At 48.3% G+C, this 14684-nt stretch overlaps 1 protein-coding gene across 1 annotated transcript in view; it reads right to left on the bottom strand.

The window, feature by feature from the left end:
• LOC134947501 (AT-rich interactive domain-containing protein 1A-like) overlaps nt 1–8144 on the bottom strand; it is a 66647-nt gene extending 58503 nt beyond the window's left edge. Inside the window, exon 1 of the mRNA XM_063935567.1 lies at nt 7992–8144. Coding sequence (XP_063791637.1) covers nt 7992–8003 — 12 coding nt within the window. The 5' untranslated portion in view covers nt 8004–8144. The remainder of the gene's footprint in view (nt 1–7991) is intronic.
• Between the last annotated feature and the right edge of the window lie 6540 nt (nt 8145–14684).

Here is a 14684-nt window from a genome sequence, read left to right as displayed (position 1 = left end):
GAGGCAGAGGAGGGAATACATAAACCGACTGGTACACCCACGGTGTCACTAGAGCGTCCACAGCTATTGCCTGAGGGTCCCTTGACCTGGCGCAATATCTAGTTTTTTGTTTAGGCGGGACGCCATCATGTCCACCTGTGGCCTTTCCCAACGGTTTACCAACAGTTGGAAGACTTCTGGATGAAGTCCCCACTCTCCCGGGTGTAGGTCGTGTCTGCTGAGGAAGTCTGCTTCCCAGTTGTCCACTCCCGGAATGAACACTGCTGACAGTGCTAAGACGTGATTCTCCGCCCATCGGAGAATCCTTGTGGCTTCTGCCATCGCCATCCTGCTTCTTGTGCCGCCCTGTCGGTTTACAAGGGCGACTGCCGTGATGTTGTCTGATTGGATCAGTACCGGCTGGTTTTGAAGCAGAGGCCTTGCCAGACTTAGGGCATTGTAAATGGCCCTCAGTTCCAGAATATTTATGTGTAGGGACGACTCCTGACTTGACCAAAGTCCTTGGAAATTTCTTCCCTGTGTGACTGCCCCCCAGCCTCGAAGGCTGGCATCCGTGGTTACCAGGACCCAGTCCTGTATGCCGAATCTGCGGCCCTCTTGAAGATGAGCACTCTGCAGCCACCACAGTAGAGATACCCTGGTCCTTGGAGACAGGGTTATCAGCCGATGCATCTGAAGATGCGATCCCGACCACTTGTCCAAGAGGTCCCACTGAAAGGTTCTTGCATGGAACCTGCCGAATGGAATTTTGCTTTGTAAGAAGCTACCATTTTTCCCAGGACTCGTGTGCAGTGATGCACCGATACCTGTTTTGGTTTCAGGAGGTCTCTGACTAGAGATGACAGCTCCTTGGCTTTCTCCTGCGGGAGAAACACTTTTTTTCTGTTCTGTGTCCAGAACCATCCCCAGGAACAGTAGGCGTGTGGTAGGAACCAGCTGTGACTTTGGAATGTATAGAATCCATCCGTGCTGTTGTAGCACTTCCCGAGATAGTGCTACTCCGACCAACAACTGCTCCTTGGACCTCGCCTTTATAAGGAGATCGTCCAAGTACGGGATAATTAAAACTCCCTTTTTTCGAAGGAGTATCATCATTTCTGCCATTACCTTGGTAAAGACCCTCTGTGCCGTGGACAGTCCAAATGGCAGTGTTTGGAATTGGTAATGGCAATCCTGTACCACAAATCTGAGGTACTCCTGGTGAGGATGGTAAATGGGGACATGTAGGTAAGCATCCTTGATGTCCAGGGATACCATGTAATCCCCCTCCTCCAGGCTTGCAATAACCGCCCTGAGCGATTCCATCTTGAACTTGAATTTTTTTATGTATGTGTTCAAGGATTTCAAATTTAAAATGGGTCTCACCGAACCGTCCGGTTTCGGTACCACAAACAGTGTGGAATAGTAACCCCGTCCTTGTTGAAGTAGGGGCACCTTGACTATCACCTGCTGGGAATACAGCTTGTGAATTGCCTCTAGCACAGCCTCCCTGCCTGAGGGAGTTGTCGGCAAGGCAGATTTGAGGAAACGGCGGGGGGGAGACGCCTCGAATTCCAGCTTGTACCCCTGAGATACTACTTGAAGGATCCAGGGATCCACCTGTGAGCGAGCCCACTGATCGCTGAAATTTTTGAGGCGGCCCCCCATCATACCTGGCTACGCCTGTGGAGCCCCCGCGTCATGCGGTGGACTCAGAGGAAGCGGGGGAAGAATTTTGATTCTGGGAACTGGCTGACTGGTGCAGCTTTTTCCCTCTTCCCTCGTCTCTGTGCAGAAAGGAAGCGCCTTTGACCCGCTTGCTTTTCTGAAGCCGAAAGGACTGTACCTGATAATACAGTGCTTTCTTAGCCTGTGAGGAAACCTGAGGTAAAAAATTTTCTTCCCAGCTGTTGCTGTGGATACGAGGTCCCAGAGACCATCCCCAGACAATTCCTCACCCTTATAAGGCTCTATGTGCCTTTTAAAGTCAGCATCACCTGTCCAGTGTCGGGTCTCTAATACCCTCCTGACAGAATGGACATTGCATTAATTCTGGATGCCAGCCGGCAAAATATCCCTCTGTGCATCCCTCATATATAAGACGACGTCTTATGTTCGCAAAATAGTATCCCTGTTTGACAGGGACCACGCTGCAGCAGCACTATCTGCAGGTCTCAGTCTAGTACCTGAGTGTGTAAATACAGACTTCAGGATAGCCTCCTGCTTTTTATCAGCAGGTACCTTCAAAGTGGCCGTATCCTAAGACGGCAGTGCCACCTTTTTTGACAAACGTGTGAGCGCCTTATCCACCCTAGGGGATATCTCCCAGCGTAACTTATCCTCCTGGCGGGAAAAGGTACGCCATCAGTAACTTTTTAGAAATTACCAGTTTCTTATCGGGGGAACCCACGCTTTTTCACACTTCATTCACACATTTGATGGGGGAACAAAACACTGCCTGCTTTATCTCCCCAAACATAAAACCCTTTTTTAGTGGTACTTGGGTTAATGTCAGAAATGTGTAACACATTTTTTATTGCCGGGATCATGTAACGGATGTTCCTAGTGGATTGTGTATATGTCTCAACCTCGTCGACACTGGAGTCAGACTCCGTGTCGACATCTGTGTCTGCCATCTGAGGGAGCGGGCGTTTTTGAGCCCCTGATGGCCTTTGAGACGCCTGGGCAGGCGCGGGCTGAGAAGCCAGCTGTCCCATAGCTGTTACGTCATCCAGCCTTTTATGTAAGGAGTTGACACTGTCGGTTTATACCTTCCACCTATCCATCCACTCTGGTGTCGGCCCCACAGGGGGTGACATCACATTTATCGGCATCTGCTCTGCCACCACATAAGCCTCCTCATCAAACGTGTCGACACAGCCGTACCGACACACCGCACACACACAGGGAATGCTCTGACTGAGGACAGGACCCCACACAGCCCTTTGGGGAGACAGAGAGAGAGTATGCCAGCACACACCAGAGCGCTATATAATTTAGGGATTAACACTATATTGAGTGAATTTTTCCCAATAGCTGCTTGTATATACAATATTGCGCCTAAATTTAGTGCCCCCCCTCTCTTTTTAACCCTTTGAGCCTGCAAACTACAGGGGAGAGCCTGGGGAGCTGTCTTCCAGCTGCACTGTTAAGAGAAAATGGCGCCAGTGTGCTGAGAGAAATAGCTCCGCCCCTTTTTCGCGGACTTTTCTCCCGTGTTTTTATGGATTCTGGCAGGGGTATTTATCACATATATAGCCTCTGGGGCTATATATTGTGATATATTTGCCAGCCAAGGTGTTTTTATTGCTGCTCAGGGCGCCCCCCCCCCCCCCCCCCAGCGCCCTGCACCCTCAGTGACCGGAGTGTGAAGTGTGTATGAGGAGCAATGGCGCACAGCTGCAGTGCTGTGCGCTACCTTGGTGAAGACTGATGTCTTCTGCTGCCGATTTTCCGGACCTCTTCTTGCTTCTGGCTCTGTAAGGGGGACGGCGGCGCGGCTCCGGGAACGAACACCAAGGCCAGTTCCATGCGGTCGATCCCTCTGGAGCTAATGGTGTCCAGTAGCCTAAGAAGCCCAAGCTAGCTGCAAGCAGGTAGGTTCGCTTCTTCTCCCCTTAGTCCCTCGATGCAGTGAGCCTGTTGCCAGCAGGTCTCACTGTAAAATAAAAAACCTAAAATAAACTTTCTTTCTAGGAGCTCAGGAGAGCCCCTAGTGTGCATCCAGCTCGGCCGGGCACAGAAATCTAACTGAGGCTTGGAGGAGGGTCATAGTGGGAGGAGCCAGTGCACACCAGGTAGTCTAAAAGCTTTCTTTTAGTTGTGCCCAGTCTCCTGCGGAGCCGCTATTCCCCATGGTCCTTACGGAGTCCCCAGCATCCACTAGGACGTCAGAGAAATCAAATGGCAGTACCACTGGACATATACGGAAGTGTCAGACAGGATGGCACTTAAAAAAATTGGCCCCAAACAGCACATGATGTAAAGAAAAGAGAAAAAGAGGTACACTGTGGTCGCTGGACAGCTAAGCTAAGCGACACAAGCACCTCAATATCACAGGAATTATTTGTTCTAATCAATGGTATTATTTGTCCAAATCACTGGAAGAAAATGACAAAATCACTGGAATTATTCGTTCTAATCAATGGTATTACTGGTTCAAATCACTGGAAGAAAATGACAAAATCACTGGAATTATTCGTAAACATTTGTAGAAAGTCGCTGATTTCTGATTACAGAAATGCTCATATATTCCTGCGAATCCACAATCCCTTCCCAGAGGAAAAAGAAATTGAGAAACCGTTGTTTGAGAACATTTGTTCTCTTTCCCTTACAAAGGAACAAACCACTTTCGAAGAAGACTGACGTTTTTGGGATTATGGAGACATAATGTTTTTGAATATAAATCCTAAAGCAGGTGGTGTATTAGAGCAAAAGAGTGCAAGAGACCAGCCATGCAGTTTCTGAAATATTATGACAAAATGTTACAGTATTTCATAAGCACTCATTCCTAACTCTGCTAAGTACTGTTTGGCATACTGTATCTGGCTTCCATGAGGTAGTTGTCCATTATTTCAGCTTCCATTGACCTTTTTGAAAGCGGTAGAAGTTATCGATTCTTTTTTTTTAATTTTTCCCTATTTTTAATTTTCTCCTGCATAGCCCAGTACAATGTTGCAATGTTAAGTATTGACTTGTGCCTTCTGGGGGTCCACTTCTTCACCAAACCCAGCCAAATCTCATCCTAACCCTCTGTTCCACGTTCTCTATGTAGCCCATCTGTGTCACCCATGTCTGTCTACCTCTCCCCTTTAGAATGTAAGCTCTTACGAGCAGGGCCCTCTTCCCTCATGTGCTTATCCTTTGTCTTACTTGAATAATCTTCAACTGTACCACATCCAGCAGTCTTCTGCCACCTGATACTTATTCCAGTGTCATCTGCTGATGTAACTATGTGTATTTACCCTGTACTTGTCCTATACTGTCATCAACTGTAAGTTACTAGTTTCCTGTTTGATTATTTATGTACTCTGTAATTGGGCGCTGCAGAACCCTTGTGGCGCCATATAAATAAAGGATAATAATAATAATAATATAGGGTGTATAACCCCCAGGTGTATCTCACACATCGCTCAGTACAGATTACAGGATGTATAATCACCAGGTGTATAACACACGTCGCACAGTACAGTATACATACTGGTCACAACAATGCAGCAGATATTGAGCACTGATCAGGATACTAGAAGTGACACAGAGCTGCAAAATACAGCAATGGCCTGCTGTACTGTACTATATATTTATACTGCTGATCACCAAAATGCTGCACTGTCCTACTATATACTGCTCGCAAAAATGCAGTACAGATATGGAATGGATACTTGCAGTGACACAGAGCTGCAAGATACAGCAATGGCCTACTGTACACAACTATATACTGTTGGGTCACCAAAATGCTGCACTGTAATACTATATATACTGCTCACAAAAATGCTGCACAGATATGGAATGGATACTTGCAATGACACAGAGCTGCAAGATACAGCAAGGGCCTACTGTACACAACTATATACTGTTGGGTCACCAAAATGCTGCACTGTAATACTATATATACTGCTCACAAAAATGCTCCACAGATATGGAATGGATGCTTGCAGTGACACAGAGCTGCAAGATACAGCGATGGCCTACTGTACACAACTATATACCGTTGGGTCACCAAAATGCTGCACTGTAATACTATATATACTGCTCACAAAAATGCAACACAGATATGGAATGGATACTTGCAGTGACACAGAGCTGCAAGATACAGCAATGGCCTACTGTACACAACTATATACTGTTGGGTCACCAAAATGCTGCACTGTAATACTATATATACTGCTCACAAAAATGCTGCACAGATATGGAATGGATACTTGCAATGACACAGAGCTGCAAGATACAGCAAGGGCCTACTGTACACAACTATATACTGTTGGGTGACCAAAATGCTGCACTGTAATACTATATATCAGGGGTGGCCAGACTTTTGGAGTCGGTGATCTACTTTGAAAGCTGAAAAGCTTTTGTGATCTACTCATGCGGGATAATTTTGCGCGCCGCAGGCGCGTGCCACAAAAAGGGGTGTGGTATAACAAAAAAGGGGGCGTGGTATAAAAAGGGCGTATCCTTGCTGCACTGGGTGTTATGACTGTCTCGCACGAAATCACTCATTGGCCCCCCACAGGTAAAAACCTCAAACACATATGCCCACACAGTGCCAGATACACATATGCCCCCACAGTACCAGATATGCCCCCACCATGCCAGATACACATATGCCCCCACAGTGCCAGATATGCCCCCAGTGCCATGTGCCACATATGCCCCCACAGTGCCAGCTATGACCCCACAGTGCCACATATGCCCCCACAGTGCCACATATGCCCCCACAGTGCCAGATATGCCCCTACAGTGCCATGTGCCCACAGTGCCAGATATGACCCCACAGTGCCACATATGCCCCCACAGTGCCACATATGCCCACAGTACCACATATGACCCCACAGTGCCATATGTGCCCCAACAGTGCCATGTGCCAACAGTGCCACATATGCCCCTACAGTGCCAGATACACATATGCCCCCAGTGCCACATATGCTCCCACAGTGCCAGATATGCCCCCCACAGTGCCATGTGCCCACAGTGCCACATATGCCCCCACAGTGCCACATATGCCCACAGTACCACATATGACCCCACAGCGCCATATGTGCCCCCACAGTGCCATGTGCCCACAGTGCCACATACGCCCCCACAGTGTTAGATATACCCCCACAGTGCCACATATGCCCACAGTACCACATATGACCCCACAGTGCCATGTGCCCACAGTGCCACATATGCCCCCAAAGTGCCACATATGCCCCCACAGTGCTGTGTGCCCACAGTGCCACATATGCCCCCACAGTGCCATGTGCCCACAGTGCCAGATATACTTACTTTAGCTGGCTGGATCCCCGCTGGCTGGATCCTGCTCCCGCTTCCTGCCGCTGTCCTGCTGCCACTGGCGCTGACTGGATCAACCCAGATCCAGCAGGCGCACAGGCCCCTTACATATAATGACCACAGTAGTGCCATTTATACACATAATGGCCACAGAAGTGCTGCTTATACACAAAATGCCCACAGTAGTAGTGCCACTTATATACAGAATGCCCACAGTAGTAGTGTCCCTTACACACAATGCCCACAGTAGTAGTGCCGCTTATATACAGAATGCCCACAGTAGTAGTGCCCCTTACACACAATGCCCACAGTAGTAGTGCCGCTTATATACAGAATGCCCACAGTAGTAGTGCCCCTTACACATAATGCCCACAGTAGTAGTGCCGCTTATATACAGAATGCCCACAGTAGTAGTGCCCCTTACACATAATGCCCACAACAGTAGTGCACCTTATACACATCTCTGCCTCTGTCACTCCAGCAGCTCACCTCCTGTGTCCTTCCAGCAGCTCCATGCCCTGTATCCCTCCAGCAGCTTCCCCACCTCTCTTTCCCTCCAGCCCCCTCTCATCTTGTCTTCCAGATGCACAGAGCCTGCTCCTTTTCATGGCTCTGTGATGGAAAAGGAAGCTACTGGGCCCTGAGGAGGGGATGAATGCTGTCCAACAGACGCAGCGTGTGTGAGCACCAGGAGGGGTGGGCTGTAGATGGAGGAGGAACATGGAGCCACCAGGACCTGAGGAAGGGGGAGGTGGCTGCAGCTCATCAGTAACACATCTATTGATGTAGGTGATGTGGCAGGTTTTTCTGTTGGAATTACTGTGCAGGGAAATGGAGGTGGTGGAACTAGTTCCCCCTACCATTAGAGGTGGTGGAACTCAGTTCCACCTCGTTCCCCCTCACTTTAACCCCTGTCTACTATTATGCTTAAAAACATCAGGGTCCCGTATGCCGCGCCTGCATTCAGCCGCACTTTGAACCGGGGGACCCCTCTAGCGAGGTCCCCGGTTTGTACTCACCACCGATCTCATCTTCAGGCTAATGTTAGAGGTTTGCAGCGTGCTGCGGTTGTGACTACCAAGGCGCAGTGCCCCGCTGTACAACAACCTCTCAGGACGGTGGTCCTGCAGTGGGGAAGTGGCTCTTACATCTAACTCCCACGGTGCAGGTATGCTGTTGCCCGAACAGCATACCGAAAGAAACAAAAATTGAAAAAGAAACTGAAGAAAACTTTGGTAGGAACCAGCACACCCAGTTGAAGAAATTTAAAGTGCACCGGCTCCTTTGGATCCCATCTATACCCCATCATACTAAGTCTCCCCAATATCCCGTATAGAGGCTAGAGAAACGGGACATTTCTGGCATGAACTGGGCAGTGGCAAAGCGATCGCACAGTACTACCCTGACTCATGGGAGTGTGGTCGGCTCAGTGCTGTTCTTAGTAATGCATACAGGGAAGGGAAGCCTATATCTGGTAGCACGGGGCTGGTGCAAGAATAGGACTGATCCAGGGCCGTATTATCCATAAGGAAGACTAGGCTGAAGCCTAGGATCCATGCAGGGACTAGGGGTCTGTCAAGTTTTTATTTCTGCTAAGGCACAGTTACATGCACCCTGGGGCTCCAATGGTTAAAGGAACTTTGCACTCTGTGCTGTAGCAAGGCACACGGATAGTCAGCTGATGGTTATTGTGAGACCAGTGCCGAATTTGATGCCCTAGGCAAGATTCTGATTGGTGCCCCCCACCCCCACCCCCACTCCTCCCATGGAGATAATGGGCAACTGAGAGAGGGAGACAGGGAGATAGTGGGGGACTGGTGAAGCAGGCGTAACAGGGAGATGGTAACAGGGAGATAGTGGGTGACAGGGAAAGGGTTAGGACAGAGGGAATAGGGACCAGAGTTCACACAGAATAGAGGGGACAGGAGAAAGTTGTGACAGGACCAAGACAGAGGTGACAGGGACAGTACATTGATGGCAGAACAAAAGGCAAGGCAGAACAGAGGTGACAGGAACAGTACTGAAGTGGCAGGGCCAGGATAGAGGGGATATGGGCAGGGCTAGAACAGAGGTGTCAGGACAAGGACAGATGGAGCAGGGACAGGACAGAAAAGAGGGGACAGGAGAGAGGGAGTGACAGGAACAGAACAGAGGTGAAAGGGCAAGGACAGAGAGGATAGGGACAGTACAGAGGTGACAGGAGAGAGGCGTGATAGCACAGGGTCCGGAATTCCCACAGCCGCTTCCCCGCTGCACATGGGTGCCGCCATGTTTTATTCGCCAGGAGGTGGAAGGCTGCCTAGTTGGTGGGCTGAAGGTGCTGACTGGCGGGATAGGAGGACGGTCAGCAGCAGCGCCACAGCTGCAGATATGATTCCGGACAGGCAGCTCTGGGAACACATAGTGGGCTGCTCAAGGACACATCCTTCCCTTACCCCCCTCCTACCCGACAGTAAACTGGCGGGCTCAGAACCCGGCCGGCACACTATGGAAATAAATAAAAAACAGGTGCAGTGGGGCTGCTTTATGCTCAGATGCCCTATTTGTTTAATATATATATATATATATTGTGGCAGTCCGGTACAGATGCCACCCCGGGTGTTTGCAGGACAGGGCACAACAGTTCATGTGCCCGGGCTAAGGTGACCTGGGTTTAGGACTGGACCAAGAGGAAGCCCCAGGGAGGTGTTGGAACACAGCAGGTTGTCTCTTTAATGTTGTGTCAAAGATTATTTGGCAGTTGGAAATTATAGTATTGTATTGCTGTTGATACACAGAAATACCCTGCAGTTTCATACATGAGATCCCATTTAAGCAGGTCCGGTACAGGTATTGGAGCAAGCGCTCCCAGCAATCAGGCACACTTGTGCCACACTTTTATAAAGCTCTTTCGGTCAAGGTCTCAGGGCTCCTGATGCAAACAGGTGGCAAGGCGATAGAGGGCGGGCCAGTGGGTTAGAGACAGGGAGCCTGAGGTTGTGTATATGCTGTTTGTGAACTGGTGCCTAATTAAGGTACCCATTGAACTTGCTGTGAAACGTCTGTTTACTATGCTGTGGAAGTAAACGAACTGCTTTTCTGTCATACAACTGTTACCCCTTTTCCAATAGCTGTTTTTACCCGTGTTTTTGCACGGGGGCGCGCATCGACACGGATTTTTAGTAGGTGGAAACGGGTCAACACGGGTTGAGTGACCCCGGGAATCCAACCCGGCTATTTACCTGGGTAGAACACGGTAATGACACGGATAGCGGTGCAGTGGAAACGGTCATTACACGTGTTTTCAGACCCGAGTAATGCTCTGAGACGCTGATTGGTGCTTCTGGGGCACTGGAAGATGATGTCATCCCTGGGAGACACGCTGGGCACATGCAGGCACCGCAGCAGCAAACAACACTACGCTGGGCACATGCAGGCATTGAGGCAGCAAACAAAACACTCTGAAGTCGCGCTGGGTACATACAGATATTTTTATTGCAGCAGCTTCCAAACAAACAGACAATATACAGCAGCAGAAGCTCCAGCACAGCAACATGGCTAGCCATACCTGGTCAGACACAGAGATCAAAGAGCTGCTTAATATTCGGGGAGAGGAAGAAATAAGAAGGCAGGTGACTGGAACAGTTAAGGATGCTATCGTCTACAAGAACATATCCCTTATGCTGGCAGAAAGGGGCATCCAAAAAACTCAGCAACAAGTCGTTAACAAATTGAAGGCACTACGCAGACAATTCACCAAAGTACACGACCATAACCGCAAGAAAAGTGGTGCTGGGCGTATGGAATGGCCATATTATGACCTATGCTATAGTGTCTTCGGCAAAACTGCGATAACAAATCCCATAGCACTATCGTCATCCAGCTCCGGCAGTCGCCAGATGTCAGTCGACGAGGACTGTGACGAAACACAGCACAGCCTTCCCAGCTCACAATGCAGCCCATCATCCCCGCTGCTTATATCGGACAGCAGTTTCGAAGACTCGACCGTCAATGATGATTCCATCAGTGCCACTATTGAGGACGTACCACAGTCTCAGGCGGAGACGTCGCAACCCCCCAAGACCACGACTTTGCGCTCAAATAGTAAGTATTACCATTACAAATACAGTTGCAGCAGTCCCTATATGTAAAGGCATGGTAATGTTGCAGAGTATAGCTAGTGTGCAGGTGGGAGAAGGCCACAAACACGTATATGCTACCACTGCTATTTTTTAATAGAATCATGGTAATGTTGCAGAGTATAGCTAGTGTGCAGGTGGGAGAAGGCCACAAACACGTATATGCTGCCACTGCTATTTTTATATTGTTGCTTACATTCTGTTTCATCTCCTTCACAGTCTACAACATTCCACAGCGGAAAAAGAAACTGAACAAAACAGAACAAACGGTCAAAGCAATGAAGTCCATTATCGTGGATCACCTGCGTGAGGCAGATAGTGTGCTCAATGCCCAGGAAGATGCACGGCTTGAGAGATTCCTTGCGTCAGAAAAAGAAATGCATCAAACTTTTATGAGTCAGTTAATGACCATGCATGATAGGCAGATGACATTTTTTGAACGCACGTTTGCACGTACCATAGGGAATACCACACAAACACAACAGCAAGACAGCCTACCCACAGCACCCATATGGTCCATACAACTATGAGCCTCCCTCAAATCCCCCAACACAAATCCCGCAATCCTCAGAATTTCGGGTATATAGACAACTGCCTTAGAGCAGCGGGTTATAAAACAATGTTTGTGTTTTAAGGTTCTGTTTGCACTGTATCCTCAACCCTGATACCTACAAATGCAAACATTATTTTGATTTTACAGAGTGCCCTGTTGGCACTTTAAACTTTTATATTGTTACCTCAGAAAATGGGCAGTGGGATCCAGATATTGGGGCTACCTTTTTATATTGTTACCTCAGAAAATGTGCGACAGTGCGATCCAAATATTGGGGGTAACCCGATACCTGCCAAACCAAACATTAGGTTTTTTTTTTTACAGAGTGCCCTGTTTGCACTTTACTCTTTTACCTCAGGGCAGGTGTCTTCACCATGTGGCCCTCTAGCTGTTGTGGAAACACATAGCAACACATGCTGGTACATGTTGTTCCACAACAGCTGGAGGGACACATGTTGAAGACCCCTTGCGTTATGTGGAATTTTACAGTGACATGTTTGCACTTAAATATTTTATATTGTTACCTCAGAAAATGTGCGGCAGTGTGATCCAAATATTGGGGGTAACCCGATACCTGCCAAACCAAACATTAGGGGGTTTTTTTACAGAGTGCCCTGTTTGCACTTTACTCTTTTACCTCAGGGCAGGTGTCTTCACCATGTGGCCCTCTAGCTGTTGTGGAAACACATAGCAACACATGCTGGTACATGTTGTTCCACAACAGCTGGAGGGACACATGTTGAAGACCCCTTGCGTTATGTGGAATTTTACAGTGACATGTTTGCACTTAAATATTTTATATTGTTACCTCAGAAAATGTGTGCCAACTGTTTAAAAGGAAAAATATAGGCCCTCATTCCGAGTTGTTCGCTCTGTATTTTTCATCGCATCGCAGTGAAAATCCGCTTAGTACGCATGCGCAATGTTCGCACTGCGACTGCGCCAAGTAACTTTACTATGAAGAAAGTATTTTTACTCACGGCTTTTTCTTCGCTCCGGCGATCGTAATGTGATTGACAGGAAATGGGTGTTACTGGGCGGAAACACGGCGTTTCAGGGGCGTGTGGCTGAAAACGCTACCGTTTCCGGAAAAAACGCAGGAGTGGCCGGGGAAACGGTGGGAGTGCCTGGGCGAACGCTGGGTGTGTTTGTGACGTCAACCAGGAACGACAAGCACTGAACTGATCGCACAGGCAGAGTAAGTCTGAAGCTACTCTGAAACTGCTAAGTAGTTAGTAATCGCAATATTGCGAATACATGGGTCGCAATTTTAAGAAGCTAAGATTCACTCCCAGTAGGCGGCGGCTTAGCGTGTGTAACTCTGCTAAATTCGCCTTGCGACCGATCAACTCGAAATGAGGGCCATAATAACAACTTTTGAACCAAATTTTTATAACTGAAAAACGAAATAAACAAAAATTGTTTGCACACAAAAACTTGTCTGTCTTCTCTACTGCAACATTGTTTGAAGATTAGCTGCAATGGTGGCCCTTATGCACTCGCTGGCAGCGTCATGCCCCCCCACCAAGCCTGGTGCATCATGTACAGCGACCCCCGCCCCATGATCATGTATATTCCACTCGGGGAGAAAGTTTTCCTTTTGAATCTCACATATGTTATGGAGAATGCAGCAGGCCGCTACTATATCTGGCATTATTTTCAAGTCCACATCATTCCTTTGCGCCAGCGTCCTTTTAAACGCCCAAACGCATTCTCCACTGCCATACGGGCCGAACTTAGGGCATGGGTATAGGATGTCTGTTCGGGGGATAAGTGAACATGCTGGGTGTAGCCCTTCATTAGCCAGCGCTGTAATGGGTATGCTGCATCACCAATGAAATGGACCGGGATGTCCACACCATGTACGATCACCGATTTCTGTTAATAAAACATTAATATTATTACAGGGGTAAAACTTGACTATTGGTTTATGGGCGAACATTAGTTTAAGTAGTAAATAATCTTACCTCTCGAGGGAAAAGCCATCCACCAAGCTTGTCCTCAGCAATACTGTAAAGATCGGAGTTGGCGAGAACCCTTGCATCATGTGACCGTCCGGGCCACCCTATGAAGACATCTGTGAAACTAAAAATAAAGGTTTATGCATTATCATAAAACAGGCCAAGCCTATTTCAAACACATTAGTGAAACAGTGCTTACCAGTATTTGTGGTCCACTACAGCTTGCAGAACAATGGAATGCCAACCCTTTACGATTGTAATAGTCTGCTGGGTTGTCACGGGGGGCGATGATGGGGATGTGGGTCCCATCTATGGCACCAGCACACTGTGGGTAGCCACGCTTCTTAAACCCTTTTATAGTCTCATCTAGCCGCTGTCCTTGTGGCAAGGAAATAAAGCGATGGTACATGGTATCCAGCAATGCCCGCGTGACCTGGTATACAATCTTGCAGACCGTGCCAATCCCTACTCCAAATAAACTGGAAACTGTGCGATACTCTCCAGGGGTAGCATACCACCAGAGAGCAATTGCTAATCTCCTGGCTGGCTCAATGGGCTTACGGAACCTGGTGGTCTGCATGGTTATTGCGGGGGACAGTAGTTCCAAAACATACTCGAATGTAGCGCGAGACATCCTGAAGTTTGCCATCCACTGCTCCTCCTGATATGCTAGAATAGTCTGCATGAATGCTTCCCCATGTCTGCGATCTCTCATCCACATTCTTCGGCTTGGTGTACAGTTCATTGTTATGAGAGAAATAACAACAGTGGATGATATACGCGCTCTCCTCCTTTTCAAATATTTGCGTCGATAGGTAGCCCTCTCTGCAAAGAATTGAGCTCTCCTTCTCCAGCTCTGCAGTAGGTAGCACAAGGTGAAAAGCTGCATCAAGCTGTCTGTAGCAGAAAGCAGCAGTAAACTGCAAACAGTCTGCGACTCCATGCTAGACACAGCTACTGCACCGGTGTCCATTGCTGCAATGCTGTTAGCAGGCCCCACCCCTCCGTTTTGGTCCTTTTGATGACATCATCTTGATGAGACAGTAAAAAGTCCATTTGTAATGACAGCAATAGGCTTTT

Source organism: Pseudophryne corroboree, chromosome 8 (assembly GCF_028390025.1).
Source record: "Pseudophryne corroboree isolate aPseCor3 chromosome 8, aPseCor3.hap2, whole genome shotgun sequence".
NCBI classification, from domain to species: Eukaryota; Metazoa; Chordata; class Amphibia; order Anura; family Myobatrachidae; genus Pseudophryne; species Pseudophryne corroboree.
This window is presented reverse-complemented; position numbering and strand designations above follow the sequence as displayed.